General features: G+C 45.3%; 1 protein-coding gene across 1 annotated transcript in view; it reads right to left on the bottom strand.

Moving 5' to 3' along the window:
- Lypd6b (LY6/PLAUR domain containing 6B) overlaps positions 1 to 15,699 on the bottom strand; it is a gene marked incomplete at its 5' end in the record, with an annotated part of 162,920 nt that extends 147,221 nt beyond the window's left edge. The window contains 2 exon segments of the mRNA XM_013517509.1: positions 1,366 to 1,432; positions 15,605 to 15,699. Of these exon segments, the coding sequence (XP_013372963.1) occupies positions 1,366 to 1,373 (8 nt within the window).
- Between the last annotated feature and the right edge of the window lie 972 nt (positions 15,700 to 16,671).

Here is a 16,671-nt window from a genome sequence, read left to right as displayed (position 1 = left end):
AGTGAAATAAATCAGACATACACTTAAATATTGCCTGGTCTCTCTCATATGGGAAACCCAAAATATAAGAGCAACATAAGAGATAGATAATTGGAAGTAGGGAGATAGGTTTTTCTCAGAGAGGAAGAAGATCAAGAGATGGAGGGAAGGTAGGGAAAGGGAATGAAAAAAGGTATGTGTTATGTACATGTAAACATTATGTACTGTAAACACATACTAATAAAAATGAAAGAAGAAAAAGTCATAGCAACAAGAGTAACTATGGAAAATAAGTGATTATAAACAAAGAAAGTTGAGGGGTGGGAGATGTGGCTCAGTGGTAGAGCTCTTGCCTTGCATGCACAAGGCCCTGGGAGAGAGGAGAAGGAAGGAGGAAGGGGGAGGGAGGGAGGAAGGGAAGGGGAGGGAGCAAAGGAGGGAGGGAGCAAAGGAGGAAAGGAAGAAGGAGGGAGGGAGGAAGGGAAAGAGGAGGGAAGAAGGAAGGGAAGGAGGGAAGAAGGAAGGGAAGGAGGGAGGGAGAGAGAGAGGGAGAGGAGGGAGGGAAGGATCATTTTGCATTTGCAGCTACCTCTGTGCTCAGCCTTGCCTACAGCGAACACTCGAGAAAAGCTGCCAACAGACCAACTATTTTAGGTTTTAGTATTTCAGCCATAAATGATGCTTTAAAATATATATATATAAAAGCTTTCCTATATCACTGAAAGAATTCCTGTCCCTTACTGAGTAATATGGATAGATTTCTGCCATCAGTTCACACCCTAAAGCACAAGACACGACGATCTTTCTTTTCATTTGCATAGCTACGATTCATCATTATCCAGCCCTATTTTTTACTCAACAAAATAGCATTGCACCATTAAGATTTCAGCATGTCTATTCTTGCAATGACTATTTTGAATTGTGCCTTTTAGAAGCAACTACTTTAAGGGAAAAAAATCATCACTAGCTAAAGTATCTACTTGTCTTGGTATTAGGATCCCAACTTTTCTGAGCTCATTTTCCTGTTGCTTTTTTGTGTCAGAAATGACTGCAGCCAGGCACTTAGTGGAGCCCTTGACCTACTAACCCCTGCGCTTAATCCCCCCATAAATGGACTACAGACAGTACGTTCATCGTCAGTGCTACAATTTATTCATCTTACCTACGCCAGTCACACCACTAAATGGTATGTTATTGCCAGCACTGTGTTTGCTACCAAAAAGATTCTAGAATGTATTTTCTTCTCGTTGTCCACGAGAAAAAACTCAATATAATATTATACTGAATTATTAAGGTTAATTTTAGAAATATTGCTTAATTTTCAATCTAAAAAGTGAAGGACTGCCCTTTTAGGAAATTTGATGTTTAATTTCATAGTGTACTTACAGTCTCATGCTAGAAAATCGAAAAGGACAACCCGTGGGAGCGTCTTCTCTGTCCCTGTTCCTCTTCTCTGCGGAGAAGAATGAATTCATCTGTTATGCAGCTTAAGGAAGCCGGGGAGGAAGACAGATTATTTTACTTGCTGGCAGAGCAACCACGCTTGACTCCTCCACTACTGCCCTGTCCCACTCCCAAGCCCGAGGGAGCCGGGAGAACCAGAGGCAGAGTTACACACCAGTAATGCCTCTCCCTGTCCTCTCACAGCATTTGCCTGGGGCTGTGTGCTGGAAAGTCAGGTTCAGCTCACCAGAGGCTCGCAGGGAGCTGAAAACAAGTGCCAGGGAGTCAAAAAACAAAGAAGGAATTCCTTTTTGTACCGGGAAGGAGGCATCTAAAAACACACCTGTCTTAGTTCTTTTTGTGTTCTTGTTAGAAAATACCTGTGGCTAGGTAGTGTATATAAACAGAAGTGTATTTGGTTTACAATTCTAGTGCTTGGGAAGTCCAAACAGCATGGTGCCACCGTCTGGCAAGGACTCCCTGGCTGTGCCACAACACAGTAGAGAAGCCAAAACGGGCCCATTCTCATGAAAAAGAAACCAAGCACACACAGCGGCCTCACTCCCAAGAGAACTAATCCAGTCCTGCAAAACCCACATTAATCCCTTCCAAAGCCAGTGCCCCATGACCCGCTTGCCTTCCGCGAGGGCCCTGTTCCTACAAAAGACGTACCACCTCGCAGTACAGTTACACTGGGGACCAAGCATCCCGCATACGAACTTCTGAGGGACAAACCATACCCAAACTGTGGCAACATACAAGCAAGCATGTACTTTATCACTGTACTTAAACTTTAAAATCTTACCCTAGCAGTCCACATCCACTGCAAAGCGCGTTCAAGGGCACATGGCTTACTGCAGCCCAGCGGGCCTGTGAGAGCCGCCCTCAGGGCAGCACCTCTGCTCACCTCACACTTCCTATTTCACAGGGCTAAAGGTGCTCCCATCTCAACCAGATCAGACTCACGCCAGCATGCTTCCCCTGCAACGAGCAGTCTCCTAAGGACTCTGAGAGGCAGAACGAGCACCTTTGCTAGGACCTAAAGTTCGCGTTCAGACAACCGCAGGAAGGTCGCCAGCTGAATCCAGGCTCCTGAGGCTCCAGCCTTGCTCTGAGGAGGTACGGGCCTTGCCCTCCAGTAAAGTTCTCTTAGAAGATACAAAGCTACAAATACAAGAGCTGCCCAGTGCAGGCTGGCGCCCACATTGCTGACCCTACATGCCTCAGCCTCCTGGTGCTCATGTGTTTTGCTGACTGTGTATTTCCCCACCCCTCTGTAAGGGATCATGAGACACTCCTGCTTCTCAATTCCAGCTTGGCTGGAAGAAGCCTAGGCCTGAAGAAGTTATGCAGGATCCCTTTTACCCCTTACAGCTCTGCCAATGCCTTGGTAAGAGCTGCCCCCTGCCCACTGCCCTTAGCGTGGATCCCATGTGGGCAGATGTGAGCCCAAACTGCATACCCAGCCAGGACTCAGCCAGGTTCAAGCAGCCCACAGCTGCAGTAGCGATCATAAATACCACCAGTACCACCCCTCCCCATTTTAGAGTACTTTTAAGCCACTGTGTTCTAGAGTATTTTTTATACAGCATTACTATGCCAACGGTTAACTGACACATAGTCTGAGGAGACTGCTCATAGGAAATATTATATGCCCTCTTCCCAGAAAAAATTGACTGAATTTCAATGTGTCCATTATTGTAAGAACTTTCAGGGGATTTATTTAGTTACTCCTCACAACAAACCTATGAAATAGACAAGACCTTCCTCCTTCTTTAAAAGTGAGGCCACAGAGACACAGGGAAGTACCTGGCCCACAGCTGAAAGGCGGCCAAGGCAGGATTCAAACCCTGGTCCCCTTGATCCAGAGTCCTTGCTCCTTCCTGTCTGCTATGATAAGTGGCCTGGCACTCCTCCTCGCCCACCCCACCTAAAATGTTTCCGTGTGTGCCCGTGCCCTCAGGGTACAATCCAAACCGACCAGCAAACTGCCACCGTGATAGTATAGTACTCAAGGCTCCGCACACCGGCTGCCTGCTTGCTCCGTCCTCCCACTCCCCACCCCCAGGGCTGCTACCACGCTGCTGCCTTTTCCCCGCCCCACCCTCCTCCTCCCTCTCCCTCCCCAGATTTGCTCCGCCCACGCCGAACCTACTCTTTACCAAACCTACCGGCTCCCTCACATCTTTGTGCCTGCAGCTGCCTCTGCCTCAGCCCTCAGAGCACCCGTGGTCCAGGAATACTCTCAGCCAAGGGCACAGGGCCACCCATCCTGCGTTTGCCCAGCCTCCAGGAACTTCCCCACAGAATGCTGAGCACTCTGGACTGTCCCTGTCTGCTCAGCCCTCTCCCGAGGGGAACCCCTTAGGGCAAGGCCTGGCTCCTACTCCTCTGCCAGCGGAGTGCCTAGCAGGGTCCCCAGTCTCATGACGGGAACCGAGTAAAAACTGGCTAAATTGAAAAGCAATGAAAAGGAACAATCACATGATGGAGAAATGGATACGGAGACAAGAGATTTAAATGTTCATTTTTAAATACCCGAGTCTTCATTTCTAGTAAACGTTAATTAAACTGCTCGGCACCCTTGGGTCTGCAGCTCTACACTCCTCAGTTAGAACAGCGCCTTCGTGATGGTTTTCTCTGCCCACCATTCATTCCCTTGCAGGGTTATGTGTTCAGCAGGGCACCTTTTGGCAGGTAACAAAGGCACCACGTCTGCTTGAAGCAGCTGTGGGAATCACAAGCCTCCTCCCTAAGCAGTCCCTCCTGGCCACACAAAGTCCATGTCCTGTGCTTCCAAAAGAGATGGAGGAAAGTTTGCTGCAGAGGAAGGCACATTATTAATGAGTGAAAGGAAGGAATCCCAAGTCAGGAAACAGGCCAATGAAGACTTGACATTGAGTAGAAAAAGCCCATTAACGGGAGAGAGCCCCTGACTGAGCGAGGCCTGGATCCCAGCAGCCAACGGCGGCTGACAGGTCGTCATTACTGCCTTAACCTCTGAGGCTCCCGTGGGAGGGTCGGGGCTCCAGGCCTGACAGCTCTGGCTGCAGAGGGCTGGGCAGGGCAGGGGACGGAGGCTCGGGTTGCCTTCAAACTCCCATATCTCCCAGGCTGCTTTCAATCTGGGACCACGGGAAAGTGAGGCCCAAGGAAAAATGCAGCGGGCTGTCCCCAGAGGGAGAAGCTGAAACCCTGTAACAGACTCCTTTCCCCAGTGTCAGCTTCCTAAACTAATACTCTGTTGCCCACCTGCCGTCACCTGAGGAAGAGGAGCAACCCCAGAATGAAGGGTGCCCGACCCCCTTCACGTGGACCTCGGACCAGGTGTCAAAGTCACAGACACTGGAGTGTGAGGGCCTCGGCCCAGGTGTCAGAGTCATAGACACTGGAGTGTGAGGGCCTCGGCCCAGGTGTCAGAGTCATAGACACTGGAGTGTGAGGGCCTCGGCCCAGGTGTCAGAGTCACAGACACTGGAGTGTGAGGGCCAGCAGAGAGCCTCGGGATTGGACCGCCTGGTAGTTTTACGTCATTCAAGCAGAAACAGAGGTGCAGAAAACTGAGGCTGCTCCCTTTTGGAAGTCGGAGCCAGGACCTCAGTGACTGGTACAAGCCAACGTCAGAGATGGCTTGGGGGAGACCTGGGCTCTGACACGGCTTGAGGGAGGCTTGTGGGTGTGGCCTGGAAGTCAGGTATTTAGTCCAAACCTGTATTTTGCAGACATGAAAACTACGTATGGCCGAGAAGGGTCGGATGAGTCATCCGCGGTCACACAGATGTAGGAGGGCCAAGAACAGGACCTGGGTTTCTGGCTCCCAGTCCCAGGGCTCTTCCCTCTGCTTCGTGTCGCCCCTGTTCTAGGAATGCCCTCCACACCCTTCCTTTCCTCCTTCCCCTTGAACAAGTCCCAGGGCAACTCTGAAGCTTAGAGTGCGGTGAACAATAGCTGGGTGACAGTGTGTCTGTGAAGCACTTACACACATAACAGAGACCACTCTGCTGAAACCACCGACCCCCCACTCCTGTCCCCACCCACACGGACTCCAGCATCCTCAGGTCATCACACTCAGAGTGACCCGGAACTTTCTCAGGATCCCTTCACGGTCCTTCTCTTCTGCTGCATTTCTTACAGCTCTAAAAGACACTGCCTGCGATGCTGTCCTTCAATCTGCTGGGCTCGTCCCAGCACGGTATTTGGGCTTGGTTCTCTAGTGCTGTTTACTCCTCTTTTTAATTTCATTTTAGAAGTCTACAATGAGAGAAGCCAACACTTAATCATAAGAACTAGAAGAGACTTCACAAACTGCTTACAAGGCACAAAGAGAGTAGTTACTTTTCTATTTCCCTTTCGGTGGAATTGGCTGCTGTACCGTGTGCAATAAACAAGATGAACCAGAAAGCATTCTGCAGCCTTATCTCACCCCCACCCACAATCAAAAGAAAAAATTCATTGTAATAAAAGAATGAGAAACTAGAACTTCAGATCTGTTGAAAAGTTAATTTAATTTGAAAGGTTTGTTGAGACCATTCGTTTTCTTTTGTAGCCTAAGACCAAAAGGTTTGCATTTCATTTTAGCAGCAGAATGATAAAAGAAACCTGATATAATTTTCATCATAATAATAAACACTGGGGCCGGGGATTTAGCTCAGTGGCACAGTGCCTGCCAGGCAAGCATGAGGTCCTGAGCTTGAGTCCTGGTGGGTACCCCCCTCCAACAACCTGTAAAAAAAATTGGTCCCATAATAATAAACACTATATAATAAAACTAGAATAAAGTATTTCCTTTTAAATAGAGAAGTAGAAATGGAGGTACATGTACTATATAATTCTGAATTGACTTATTTTTTAAAAACTACATAAGTTGTTTTAAGGTGTGACTTTCATATTTAATTGCTTTTGCTAATACTAGCTTCCTTCTTTACTGCAATGATGATTTAAGAGTAAGCACACACTTATGACTTAATACACAACTTAGCTAATCCTCTGAATTGACAAGTTTAAAATAGACGGAGTGTCTTTACAAAGCAAAGTTGAAGGTACAATTGAATAGAACAGGAAGCCTTCCTGAAGCTTTGTGAGTAGCTCAGATTTGGAGGTGGATAACGTCCTCCTCCCTGTCGGTTCCTCGTCAGAAGTTTCTAGTGGAAGGACAATGTGCAGCAGTCTTCACAGGCAAGGTGAAGCAGGAACCCTAGACGGGTCATATTGAAGATGCTCATGGGCTGGTGTTCGATTACCCAGGCCAGCCACAACAAATGGAGCCAGGAGCGGGCTGTGCATGGGCTGCCTGCCTATGGAGAATGCCGTGTGTGTGTGTGTGTGTGTGTGTGTGTGTGTGTGTGTAAACGCACGCACAATAAAAACACTTCAGAGAACAAAGAGCTGCTGATGAGAAAGAACAGGAATTGTTAAATAAGGTGAGAGGTTTTTCGGAATGAAAAATGTGAAGCTAGATGCAAGGATTTCCAAGGCACTAGTTGCAAAATCTTTTTATTCTGGAGTGCAGAAAGTAAATGTTCCAGCATCAAACTGAGGCCCCCAAGCCCCAAGAAACCCACATCTGTCACCTGTTTCCTTTGCATAGGTTACACTTTGATGGCAACCACTTGCTAGGATGTTTTAATTTCCTAATTGCCTGTGTTTCCCCAAAAAGTCCCCTACATGAGCACCTCGAGGTAGTGTGCTCAGCTCATCCTTGGGCCTGACCACAGTACCTTCAGCATGTACTGGACATCTCAAAATATGCAAAGAAGGGTGGAAAAACTAGTACTGTGCTTGTATTTTTAAGTAATAAGTGCATTCATGCTAGGTAACGTTAGTCAAACTCATTGGCACCTAGGTGTAGCATTAATAGATTCTTCAACTAAAATACTTATTCTCTAACAGCCACTATGTTAAGCCTCCCAAAGCAAAAGACAAAGGAAATTTCCATTCCTTCCTTAAGGAGAACTAGCTGGTATTCTTAGAGTATGAAAGTAGTCATCGAAACAGCATACTCCACAGAGCCATCTCACTAATCAGAATATCAGACCCAGAGAGACAAGAACGTCTGGCTTCTATTCACTTGTCCAGATTTATACCAGCTTACGAGGAGAAAGGATATACTGGCCTCCTCACAGCCCACACCCAGAAGTCCTGTCTCCTGATACAGATTTCAAAAGCAATAATCCTGACACTAGAGGAGGCTTAGGAGAAAGAAGAAGCATCTCAGACTCTAGGTGATAATATAGATTAGGTCACGCTTTCTGAAGGACAGCATGGAAATATATGTCCAAAAGCCTTAAAAATATTCTAGCCCTTTTTTCAAGTATGTCACTTCTAGAAACTTTTTGAAAGAAAATAATTGTGGATGGGCTCAGTGATTTAGCTAGTGACAGAGTTGTTTATAATAGCAAAGGCCAAATTCAAGCTGAAAGTACAGCACAAATTACATCGTCATGATGAACTACACCATCCATTAAAAAGAATGCTGTGCAGGAATATTTAATGGTGTAGAAAATATGTATAAATGCTAAGTTTTAAAGATGAGTTTTAATACAGTGAGAAATGTATTCTCATTTTTGTAATACCCAATGATACACACATACACATATATACCCAGAATAAATTAGAATGATCACAATGAAGATATAATTTGTGACTTCCCATGTGGTAGGAAAATATCTAGTTATGGTGGGAAACTACTATTTGTCATATTTTCTGTAATGAGTATATATTACCATAGTAATAAGAAAAACTAAAAACTATTGTTTTTAAATGAAGATAAAATCATATTAAGATAAGAAATCTAGATACTTAGAATTTGAAATTAAGTTATCACTACAATTGAGTATTCGTACATTTAACTGCAGGCTTCCTAGCTGTCCAGGCACGAAGAGAATACAAAAAATTATATAAATCTCCACTGTTTATAGCTCATCCCAGACAATAAACTACCATCCTGGCACTAAATTCCAGAAGAAATGTATAATATGCATTTCTCAATAGCACTAACGCCTCCCCAATGGTATAGGCACAGTATGGATCATGCCCTCAATTTCTAGCTGCTAAGAACCATGGTTCCCACATCTTAAGGGAAAATAACACACACAGAGTGCGTGATTTTTCCCATAGTCTATAGTTTTCTACCACAATAGAATAGTGAGTGAGGTGCTTTCAGCATCAAAATGAGTGAGGTGCTTTCAGCAGGACACCAATAATGCATATTTGGTTTTTCCATACCATTCTGATTGTGATATCGTTTTATTACAAACAAGCATATTCAGCTTGCCTGACAGGTGAATCATAAGAGTGCTGGATGTAGCACAGTTTGAGAATATAATGCACCTGATTAAGCACTGAGAAGAGAGCAGAGACACAATTAGGCTAGTGGGGAAAGGGTTTCATTCCAAGACTTCATGGAAGTCACAGTCGTTAGCAGGACGGAAGAGACCAGCTCTGAAATGGGCCCTGAGAAGCTGAACCTCACCACAACAAGCAGCCACATCCAGAACCACACAGCAACTGCACTTGTCAGAGTCAGAGCTCCTGAAGGGCCTGGCCTGGGGGCCCAGGGCCAGTTCAATTATTACCTTTCATGGCACTTTCTGTGGAAATAATCTAAATTAGATTTCTCCTTTGTGTGTAACCTGAAGTTTCTCTCAGATCCTGTACATCCAAGTCACCTCCAGAGAGAGTGAGTCATACAGTCAGGAGACAACTAAAGGAGCTTGTTCTCTGAAATCCTTCCTGCTTCCAAGCCCCTTCCACTCCACATAGCTCATGCTTACCTTCAAGGCCCGAAGAGAGTCCTCCTTGAAGACCTGTCTGGCCCTTCTCTCCCCTGTGGCCGCTAAGAGCATGTATCTACTACATGACTCACTGACGCTCATCTTGCACGTTGTCGTCCCAGGTCATAAGCTATGAAATTTTATGGGACATCTCACCCAGCACATGCATAAAACTAGCAAGACTACGAGGAGGATGGAAAGACTGTTGGAGGACTCAACACTGCACCAGATCCAAGAACCCTCTGAGGCACCAAGGAACTGTTCATAAACCTCAGAAAACTTGTCAAGTAGAAGATGGGCTGGACCAGCATTGTTCATGCTGCAAAAAGCAACTTTTTGGTTTATTGTGAAATCAATTTAGGCCTACAAGAGATAGTAAGTGCTACTGCATATGATGCTTTTCGTGGGCAAGTGTGCACACAGATATGGTACAGATGCATGTATTGAGTCATACAAATAGATTCTTTCAAATATTTCACAAGGCAGTGAGTTAGACAAATTATTTGAAAGATTATAGAAGGGAAGGTATTTCAATTCAATTCAGTTCAACAGAATGAAAATGCCTCTAACAAAACTATCCCACAATGGGGTGTATTATTTTGAACAGCAGTTTCCAATTCCTGAAATCTTCAAGTAGCATCCACTCCATGGACTGTCATGAAGCGCATTCACTTAGGCAGTATAAAGTTAAATGAGAACTCTTAAGTTTCTTCCCCATTCTGTGAGAATATCAGTTTAGATCACTGGCAATTCACTACCACTGAAGACGCAATTAGGAGAGAAAGGAGTCCACCCAGGTGAATGTATATAGCCTGAAATTTCATTGGGCCACTTCTATTGGAATTGCACCTCTGTTAAAGGAAAGATTGTAAGTGATACTTAAACTAAGGTTTCTCAGCCTACAATCACCTGGGTAGCTTATAAAGGCCACCCATCCCTCAGTCTTGACATATATCAATTGAGACAATGGAACTCAAAATTTGTATTTTACTTTAATGCTTCCCAAGTAAGGGTTAAGAACCACTGACTTTACATGTATGAATTGTGTAGATGACATTTCACAGAGCATAGCGGGAAAGAAAATGGCCCTAAGGTTTTACAGGAAGATCATAAAAAGAAAGAGCTTGAAAACAAGAAATCAAAGCTTTTAATTTCTGCTCAGTATATAGAGAGCTTTTTTTTAAAAAAGAGCATTACTCCTGTTATGGCTTGTATCTAGATCTCTCTGCAAAGCCTCATTTGCTTATAGTGGGGCTTGTCAGAGCTGGCTGGATCTAGGGCGTGTGATACTGGGATTAAGAATTATGGTATTAAATTAGTCTACTGAATGGTTTAGCACAGTTCTGGGTGTGGATAATGGGAAGGCCCACCCCGGGTGTGGGTGGCACCACCCAAAAGGCTTACAGCCTGAATGCATAAAAGGGAAAGGGAGGCCCGCTGCTTTGCCTGTTGCTGCTGTTTGCTGCTTTGCTGCTTCCTGCCTGCTCTGCCATGGACTGTTTCTCCCCTGTGATCCCCCTCTGCCGTGCCACTCTGCCTTGGAGCCAACCAGCTGTGGATTGCAACCTTTACAGACTGTGAGCTGAAATGAACCTCTCCTCCTTTAACTTGTGTCAGGTATTTCATCTCAGCAATGAGAAAAGCAACTGAGACAACTCCCATGCTTACTTCAAACAAAAGGCTACAAACTGCAAATTCATAACTTTTTCAGATCCATTAAACTAGGGTTGCAGAAGACCACATTAAGCTAAACTCTAAGGAGAAATAGTACCTTCAGGAAAAGGCAAGACATGACCAACTGTTCACCAGGGGCAGATGCATCTCCACTGGCAAACAAGCATCACGTAAGAAATAACAGTGGAATACCAGAGGGAGAGCTGAAAGCACATGGACATAGACCACTCTGCAGCGCCGGGCAGAATGAAGACCTAAGGTTGACAGTGGAGTGGAAAATGACAGAAGTCTTTTAGCAAACTCATCTGAACCCAAACACAAGGCATCCCTAGAAGAACTTGAAGTCTGGGGTGCACTGAGGTAATTGTAGCAAGAGCAAATCTCAAATCTCATTCAACACTTGACTAGACTGATCTATTGTCACACTAAATGCATAGTAGAACTAGAAAGGCATGCCTGTTTCCACACATAAAAACTATCTCAGTCTCTAATGTCCTGCCAAAATGTCTAGTTCTCAAAGAAAAAGCTACCAAGTGCATAGAAAGCAAGCTGTAAGATACAGCAATAAACAGAACCAGACTCAGATACGACACAGACATTAAAGCCATGAGGCACCAAATTTAAAAATAATTTGTAAAGGAGCACATTGAAAAGAAAGGGTAGTGGTAAAACTATCTGGTGGGCGTAGAGTTTTCTTACTGAAAGATTTTTAACTACAAACTTTATTTCTTTAATTAATATGGGACTAGTTAGGCAACCTGTTTCTTGTTGAGTTTTGGTACTTTGTATTTTTCAAGGAATTGGTTGTCAAATTTATGGGCATATAAATGTTAGCGTTCCCATCCATAAATGTAGATTTTTAAATTTCTCCTATCATTTTTTGCTTCATATAGTTTGAATATATATATATATATATATATATCCTGCTAATAAGTCCATCCACATTTAAGACTATTAATGTCTTCTTGGAGAACTGATCCTTTGCTTATTATGTAATATTTCTCTTTATTCCTTGCTCTGGAGTTAACGTTAGATGTAAAAGTAGCTATTCTGGTTTTCTTTTGGTTAGTGATTGCATTGTACTTCTTCCTTCTATTTTTTCAGCCTGTGTATGTATATATATTTTGATGGGTTTCTTCTAGACAGCATACAGTTGACTCCTTTTAACCAATCTAAAAATATCTTTTAATTAGCACTGAATCATTCAGATCTACTGTGATATTGATATGGCTCAACTAAAATCTATTGTCTTTTAAAAAAACCTACTGTCTTGCGAGCTGCTTTCTACTTGCTCCACCTCAGTAGAACTTTTTGTAGATACTGGAAGCTGATTTCACAATTCATGTGGAAAAGTTAAACAATTAGAAGAGTCAGAACAATTTTGGAAAAGAATAACATTGAATAACTTACATTACTTGCTTTCAAAACTTATTAAAGACAGTGTCTACTCAGTGTAGTATCGACACTGAGTAAGCTGATAAATCAGTGCAATAGAATCAAGGGTTCCAGACTAAATGAACCCTTACATTTATGGTATCTGGTTTGTGACAAAAGCATCAAGACAATTCAGTGGAGAAATGGCAGTGTTTCAACAACTGGTGTTACCCCTTGTCCCTTCATTGCCGACCCCCAAATCCTTCACCCATTCTTTACACCTAATACAAAAATTAGCTCAAAATTGATTATAGGCCTAAAGATAAATATAAAATATAAAACTTCTAGAAGAGAATATGGAAATTTTTAAAGATTTTTGGTTGGGCAAAGAATTATTAAATACAAAAACAAAATCTTGGTCCATTAAAAAAAATAGTTTTCTCTGAGAACTGACATTGTTAAAGGAATAAAAAAATAAGGCAGAGACTGTGAGCAATTGTCATTAAATCATGCTTTAACCTATAAAGAACCTTTACAAACTAACAAAGAAACAAACTCAATAAAAATAGCTAATCAAAATTACTTTGTATAGCATTACTATATTGTAATTTTTTATTGAATTTATATATTGCTTCAAGTCAGTTATGGATCCAAACATAACTTCTCATTAATTTTCATTTGTACTATAGCATTTGACCCTGAAATTAGATTTTCTGTCTGTTAGCATTTGATGTATTCTACATCAGCCAAAACCTTATTTTTCTTTTTCTCACCTAGGAGATAAATTTCACATACATCCTTGGTAAAGAGTTCTCTTTTTCTACTAAATAAGACTAATTTTTCAAACACCAAAAAAAAAAAGTTACAATTTTCTAAGACCATAATTTATTTTCTCACCTTTTAAATAACGAACCCTGAGCATGAATGACCACATACACTTCCTGTTCTACTACTCAAACCAAACAATCCTGGACAAAATAATGGAAAAAATTACCTCATAGTTCCCTTTGCTCGTATGTCTTCACTTATGTCTCAGCACCTAATACCATGTTTTTAAAAGTCATTGTAGGAACAATGTACAATATTAAAAAGCTACATGGAAGAAATCCTATCAGATCAAGTTATTCAATACTTAACCCACATCTTCCAAGTGAATATCTGTCTTTTTTTTTTTCCAAAACTGTACCTCCTCAGACCATATTTCCCTGTGGGTACAAAATAGAGCGTTCCAGCACTATATTCAGTTTATTTCCTACAACTCCGCTCTTAACCCATCTGATTTTTTCATTACACTACTTCTCACTGCCTGAAATACTAGACAACACATACAGAAGTATTTCTTCCTTTGATGACTTGTAAGCCCCACGAGAACAGAAACTTTGTCATTCTGAAGTACTCTCCAGGTATCCCCAGCACCTAAGACAGTGTCCGTCACACGCAGGTGCTCAGCAAACATCTGTGGAATGAATGGTTGGCAGTCCACGGCTTATGGCTCTACCTCATTTCTTCACATTCCTCCAGGGGCCCTTGCCAGCCCACGGCAGTGCCGCCGATGAAATCAGCACAATATGCTGCCCTCCTCCCCTTCTTCCTTCCAGAAGCAGTGAGCAGGTCTTTTAGCCAATTTCTACGCTCACTAGATATCGGGGAGGTAGGGTGATGAGAAGTGGTATTCCTGGATGGTCAGCTGAACATCAAATGTCCACCACGGCCGCCCTGTCCAGTGGACGCAAAGAGCAGCCAGGGCTCACCTCAGGCTTCACATGTAAACGGGCCAATGAAATAGCTTTCCATCCACGCATTTCCCACTAACCTAAGCAAAGGCCAGCTTCCTACTAAACGCGACCTCAAGCAGTCATTCACTGAACTCAGCATCAGGAAAACTGTTTTCCAGTCCAGGATCTACTGCGGACTGCACCTTCACCAAGTCCCAGCCTGTTAGTTAGAAGACAGGTAAGAAACAAAGCCGTGATTTTAGATGAAGGAATGTTTTCAGGAAGGAGCCTAGGGGAGGCTCTGGGGAAGGGTGGGCAGTGAAAGGCCCAGCAGAACCACCATAACTACACATGGCCCTCCGGAGACCACCTGAACCCACCCTTCGAGAATGACCGCCACGGTGAGCCTCTGCTGCCGTGCGTCGGGGAGCGTGGAAAACTTAGAAAACCTTTTCCGGTTTCCAGTGGGAGCTCCTCCACGAATGGGACCAAGGTTTGCACTTCTTAGTAAGCCCCACGGTGGGATCCACGTTGGAGAACTCCGGCCTCTATCTGTTGCTTCAGTCTGAGCTTGCTTTGCCCTCAGCCACACCCTGGACTTTTCCTGTTTTACCGCACTTCCCAGATTTTCTCATATATGCTGTGCCTTTTGTCACCCGTCACCCCTGTGGGAGACACGGCTGGCCGCCCGCCTCACAGTCCGCCAGGTCATTTCCCTTTCTTCCTTGCTCACAGAGTTCCGACTGCGCTCATGGTCTGGAAGTGAGCCCCTCTGCAGCTCCAGAAGATGGCTTGGGCTAAGCAATCAACGCCACCCTCTCTCCTTCGTCAGCAACTTGCTCAGGGTGGGCTTGTGACCATGCTGGCTAACGACGCGGGCCAACACAGGAAACTTCCAAGGAAATCAGCCTTCGCCCATCCGTAAGAATGAGAAGCAAGGTCCTGTCCTTCCCTTTTTGCTTTTTGATGCTGTTACATCAAGGCAATAGAAACCTCTAGTCACCTCGTGCGGGGCAGAGAAATCAAGAGAATTTTCTAGAACCCAACCAAGAACTGTGACTCCTTTGAACCACCCACCCCCAGTACCGTAAGTGAGACAGTAAAGTAACCCACACAGTGTCACTTACACCAGAAAATTCCCTTGCTGGCACCCTACCACGCGGCCAGGGAAGGCCCTCGCCCTCTCCTACATCATCCCTGCTCCTCCCCACTTAGAGCCCAGCTGCGGTTTCCCTAGGAAAACTCACTGTCCCCACACAGATTATCAGCCCCACACACTTCGATCTGCGCATTCGTTCTTCCAGCTAGACTGCGAGCTTCTCAAAAGCAAGCATTTTCACCCTCAGCAGAGAGCCTGGCACATGCTGGGCATTTACTAAATGTGAAATGAATGAATGAACGAACAAAACGGTGAATGAAAAGACGAGCACACAGGATGCCTCCTGCGCCTTGGGTGAAGACCGCATCTAGACCAAGGCACCCCACGCTGTACCCCGTATTTCCCTTAGGTGTTGCGGAACAAAGGCAGAGACCGTGCCACGGACATGTCCTGTTTCTGTCTGCCCAGAACTCAGACTTCTCACTGGGAACTGTACCCCATCCCCAACCCCCTGCAGCTGGGGTGAGACCTTACAGTGGCTGACTAACCTCGAAGGTGCGGGCGACACCTGGGTAGTATGCGCACTCCCTGTCTGCTGAGGTGGCTTGGCCCTGTCTTCGGTCCTGTGTGCTCATAGGATGCGCTGTAAGGATGGAGGAAACGGAAGACGGATAGACCGCTCTCCCTCCCTCCCTTCCTCCCTCCCCTGTCCCCATCCTCCCTCCCCTAAGAGCAGATAAGCCTGAACAAGGGAATAGGACGTGCCAGTTACCATTCAATCCTAAGAGGGAGACGTGAACTCACCCTGGAACTTCATGAGGCCCTGGGTCTAGCTATGCTAGAAACTAAAACCCAGTCTTCACGGGACCCAGGCAGCTCCCACGCTGCATAAGGCTCCAGTATTTTCGAGTGACCAAAACCCAACCCAGAGAAAACAGTTCTTACAGAGCTGGTAACAATGACAGCCGGCTGATTACACCTTCTGTCTGCTGGACCCGCACACGGGCACCTCTGAACCTCAGGGGCCTAAAGCAGGAGCCGTCACGGACAAAGAAGCTCCACCGAGCCCGGACACAGCGCCACCCACCAGGCTGTAAGCCCCGGGATATCAAGGGGTGGGGATCTCAGCCCGCCTGGATATGCTACGTTAATGGGGGCGGAGGGCAGCAAGCAGCCGGCCTCTGAGCCTTGTAAAGCCGTACAATTTGAGCTCATTGTAATGATTATAATACCTGTTTTACTTCTGAGGAAACTGAGGCTCCGAGAAGTTAAGTAACTTGCTCAAGGTCACAGAGGCAGTAACTGGGCTTTAAACACCACGCTAGACTTTTCCCACTTTATCGCGCTCCGATCGCCAGCCCCCGGGAGATGGCCTGCGCCCCTCCACCGCCACCCCAAAGCCCCGGGACACCCAGCGCCGCAGCCTTACAGCCGAAGCCCCGCAGTCGGAGCAGCCTCGCAGACCGACGCAGCTTTGCGGAAGCTCCGGGTCCCTGACCGATGGGTCTGCTAGTGGGTCACCTAACACCAAAAGTGACGAGCAGGCAGCGCGGAGCAGCCACCCCCGTGGGCGCCGGGGGAGCCTCAGAGCGGAAGGCGGGCGCTCCCGCGGCCG

This window comes from Chinchilla lanigera, unplaced genomic scaffold (assembly GCF_000276665.1).
Source record: "Chinchilla lanigera isolate Chin_1 unplaced genomic scaffold, ChiLan1.0 scaffold00039, whole genome shotgun sequence".
Lineage (NCBI taxonomy): Eukaryota > Metazoa > Chordata > Mammalia > Rodentia > Chinchillidae > Chinchilla > Chinchilla lanigera.
The sequence above is the reverse complement of the archived record's forward strand: the minus strand, read 5'-3'. Positions and strand labels throughout refer to the sequence as shown.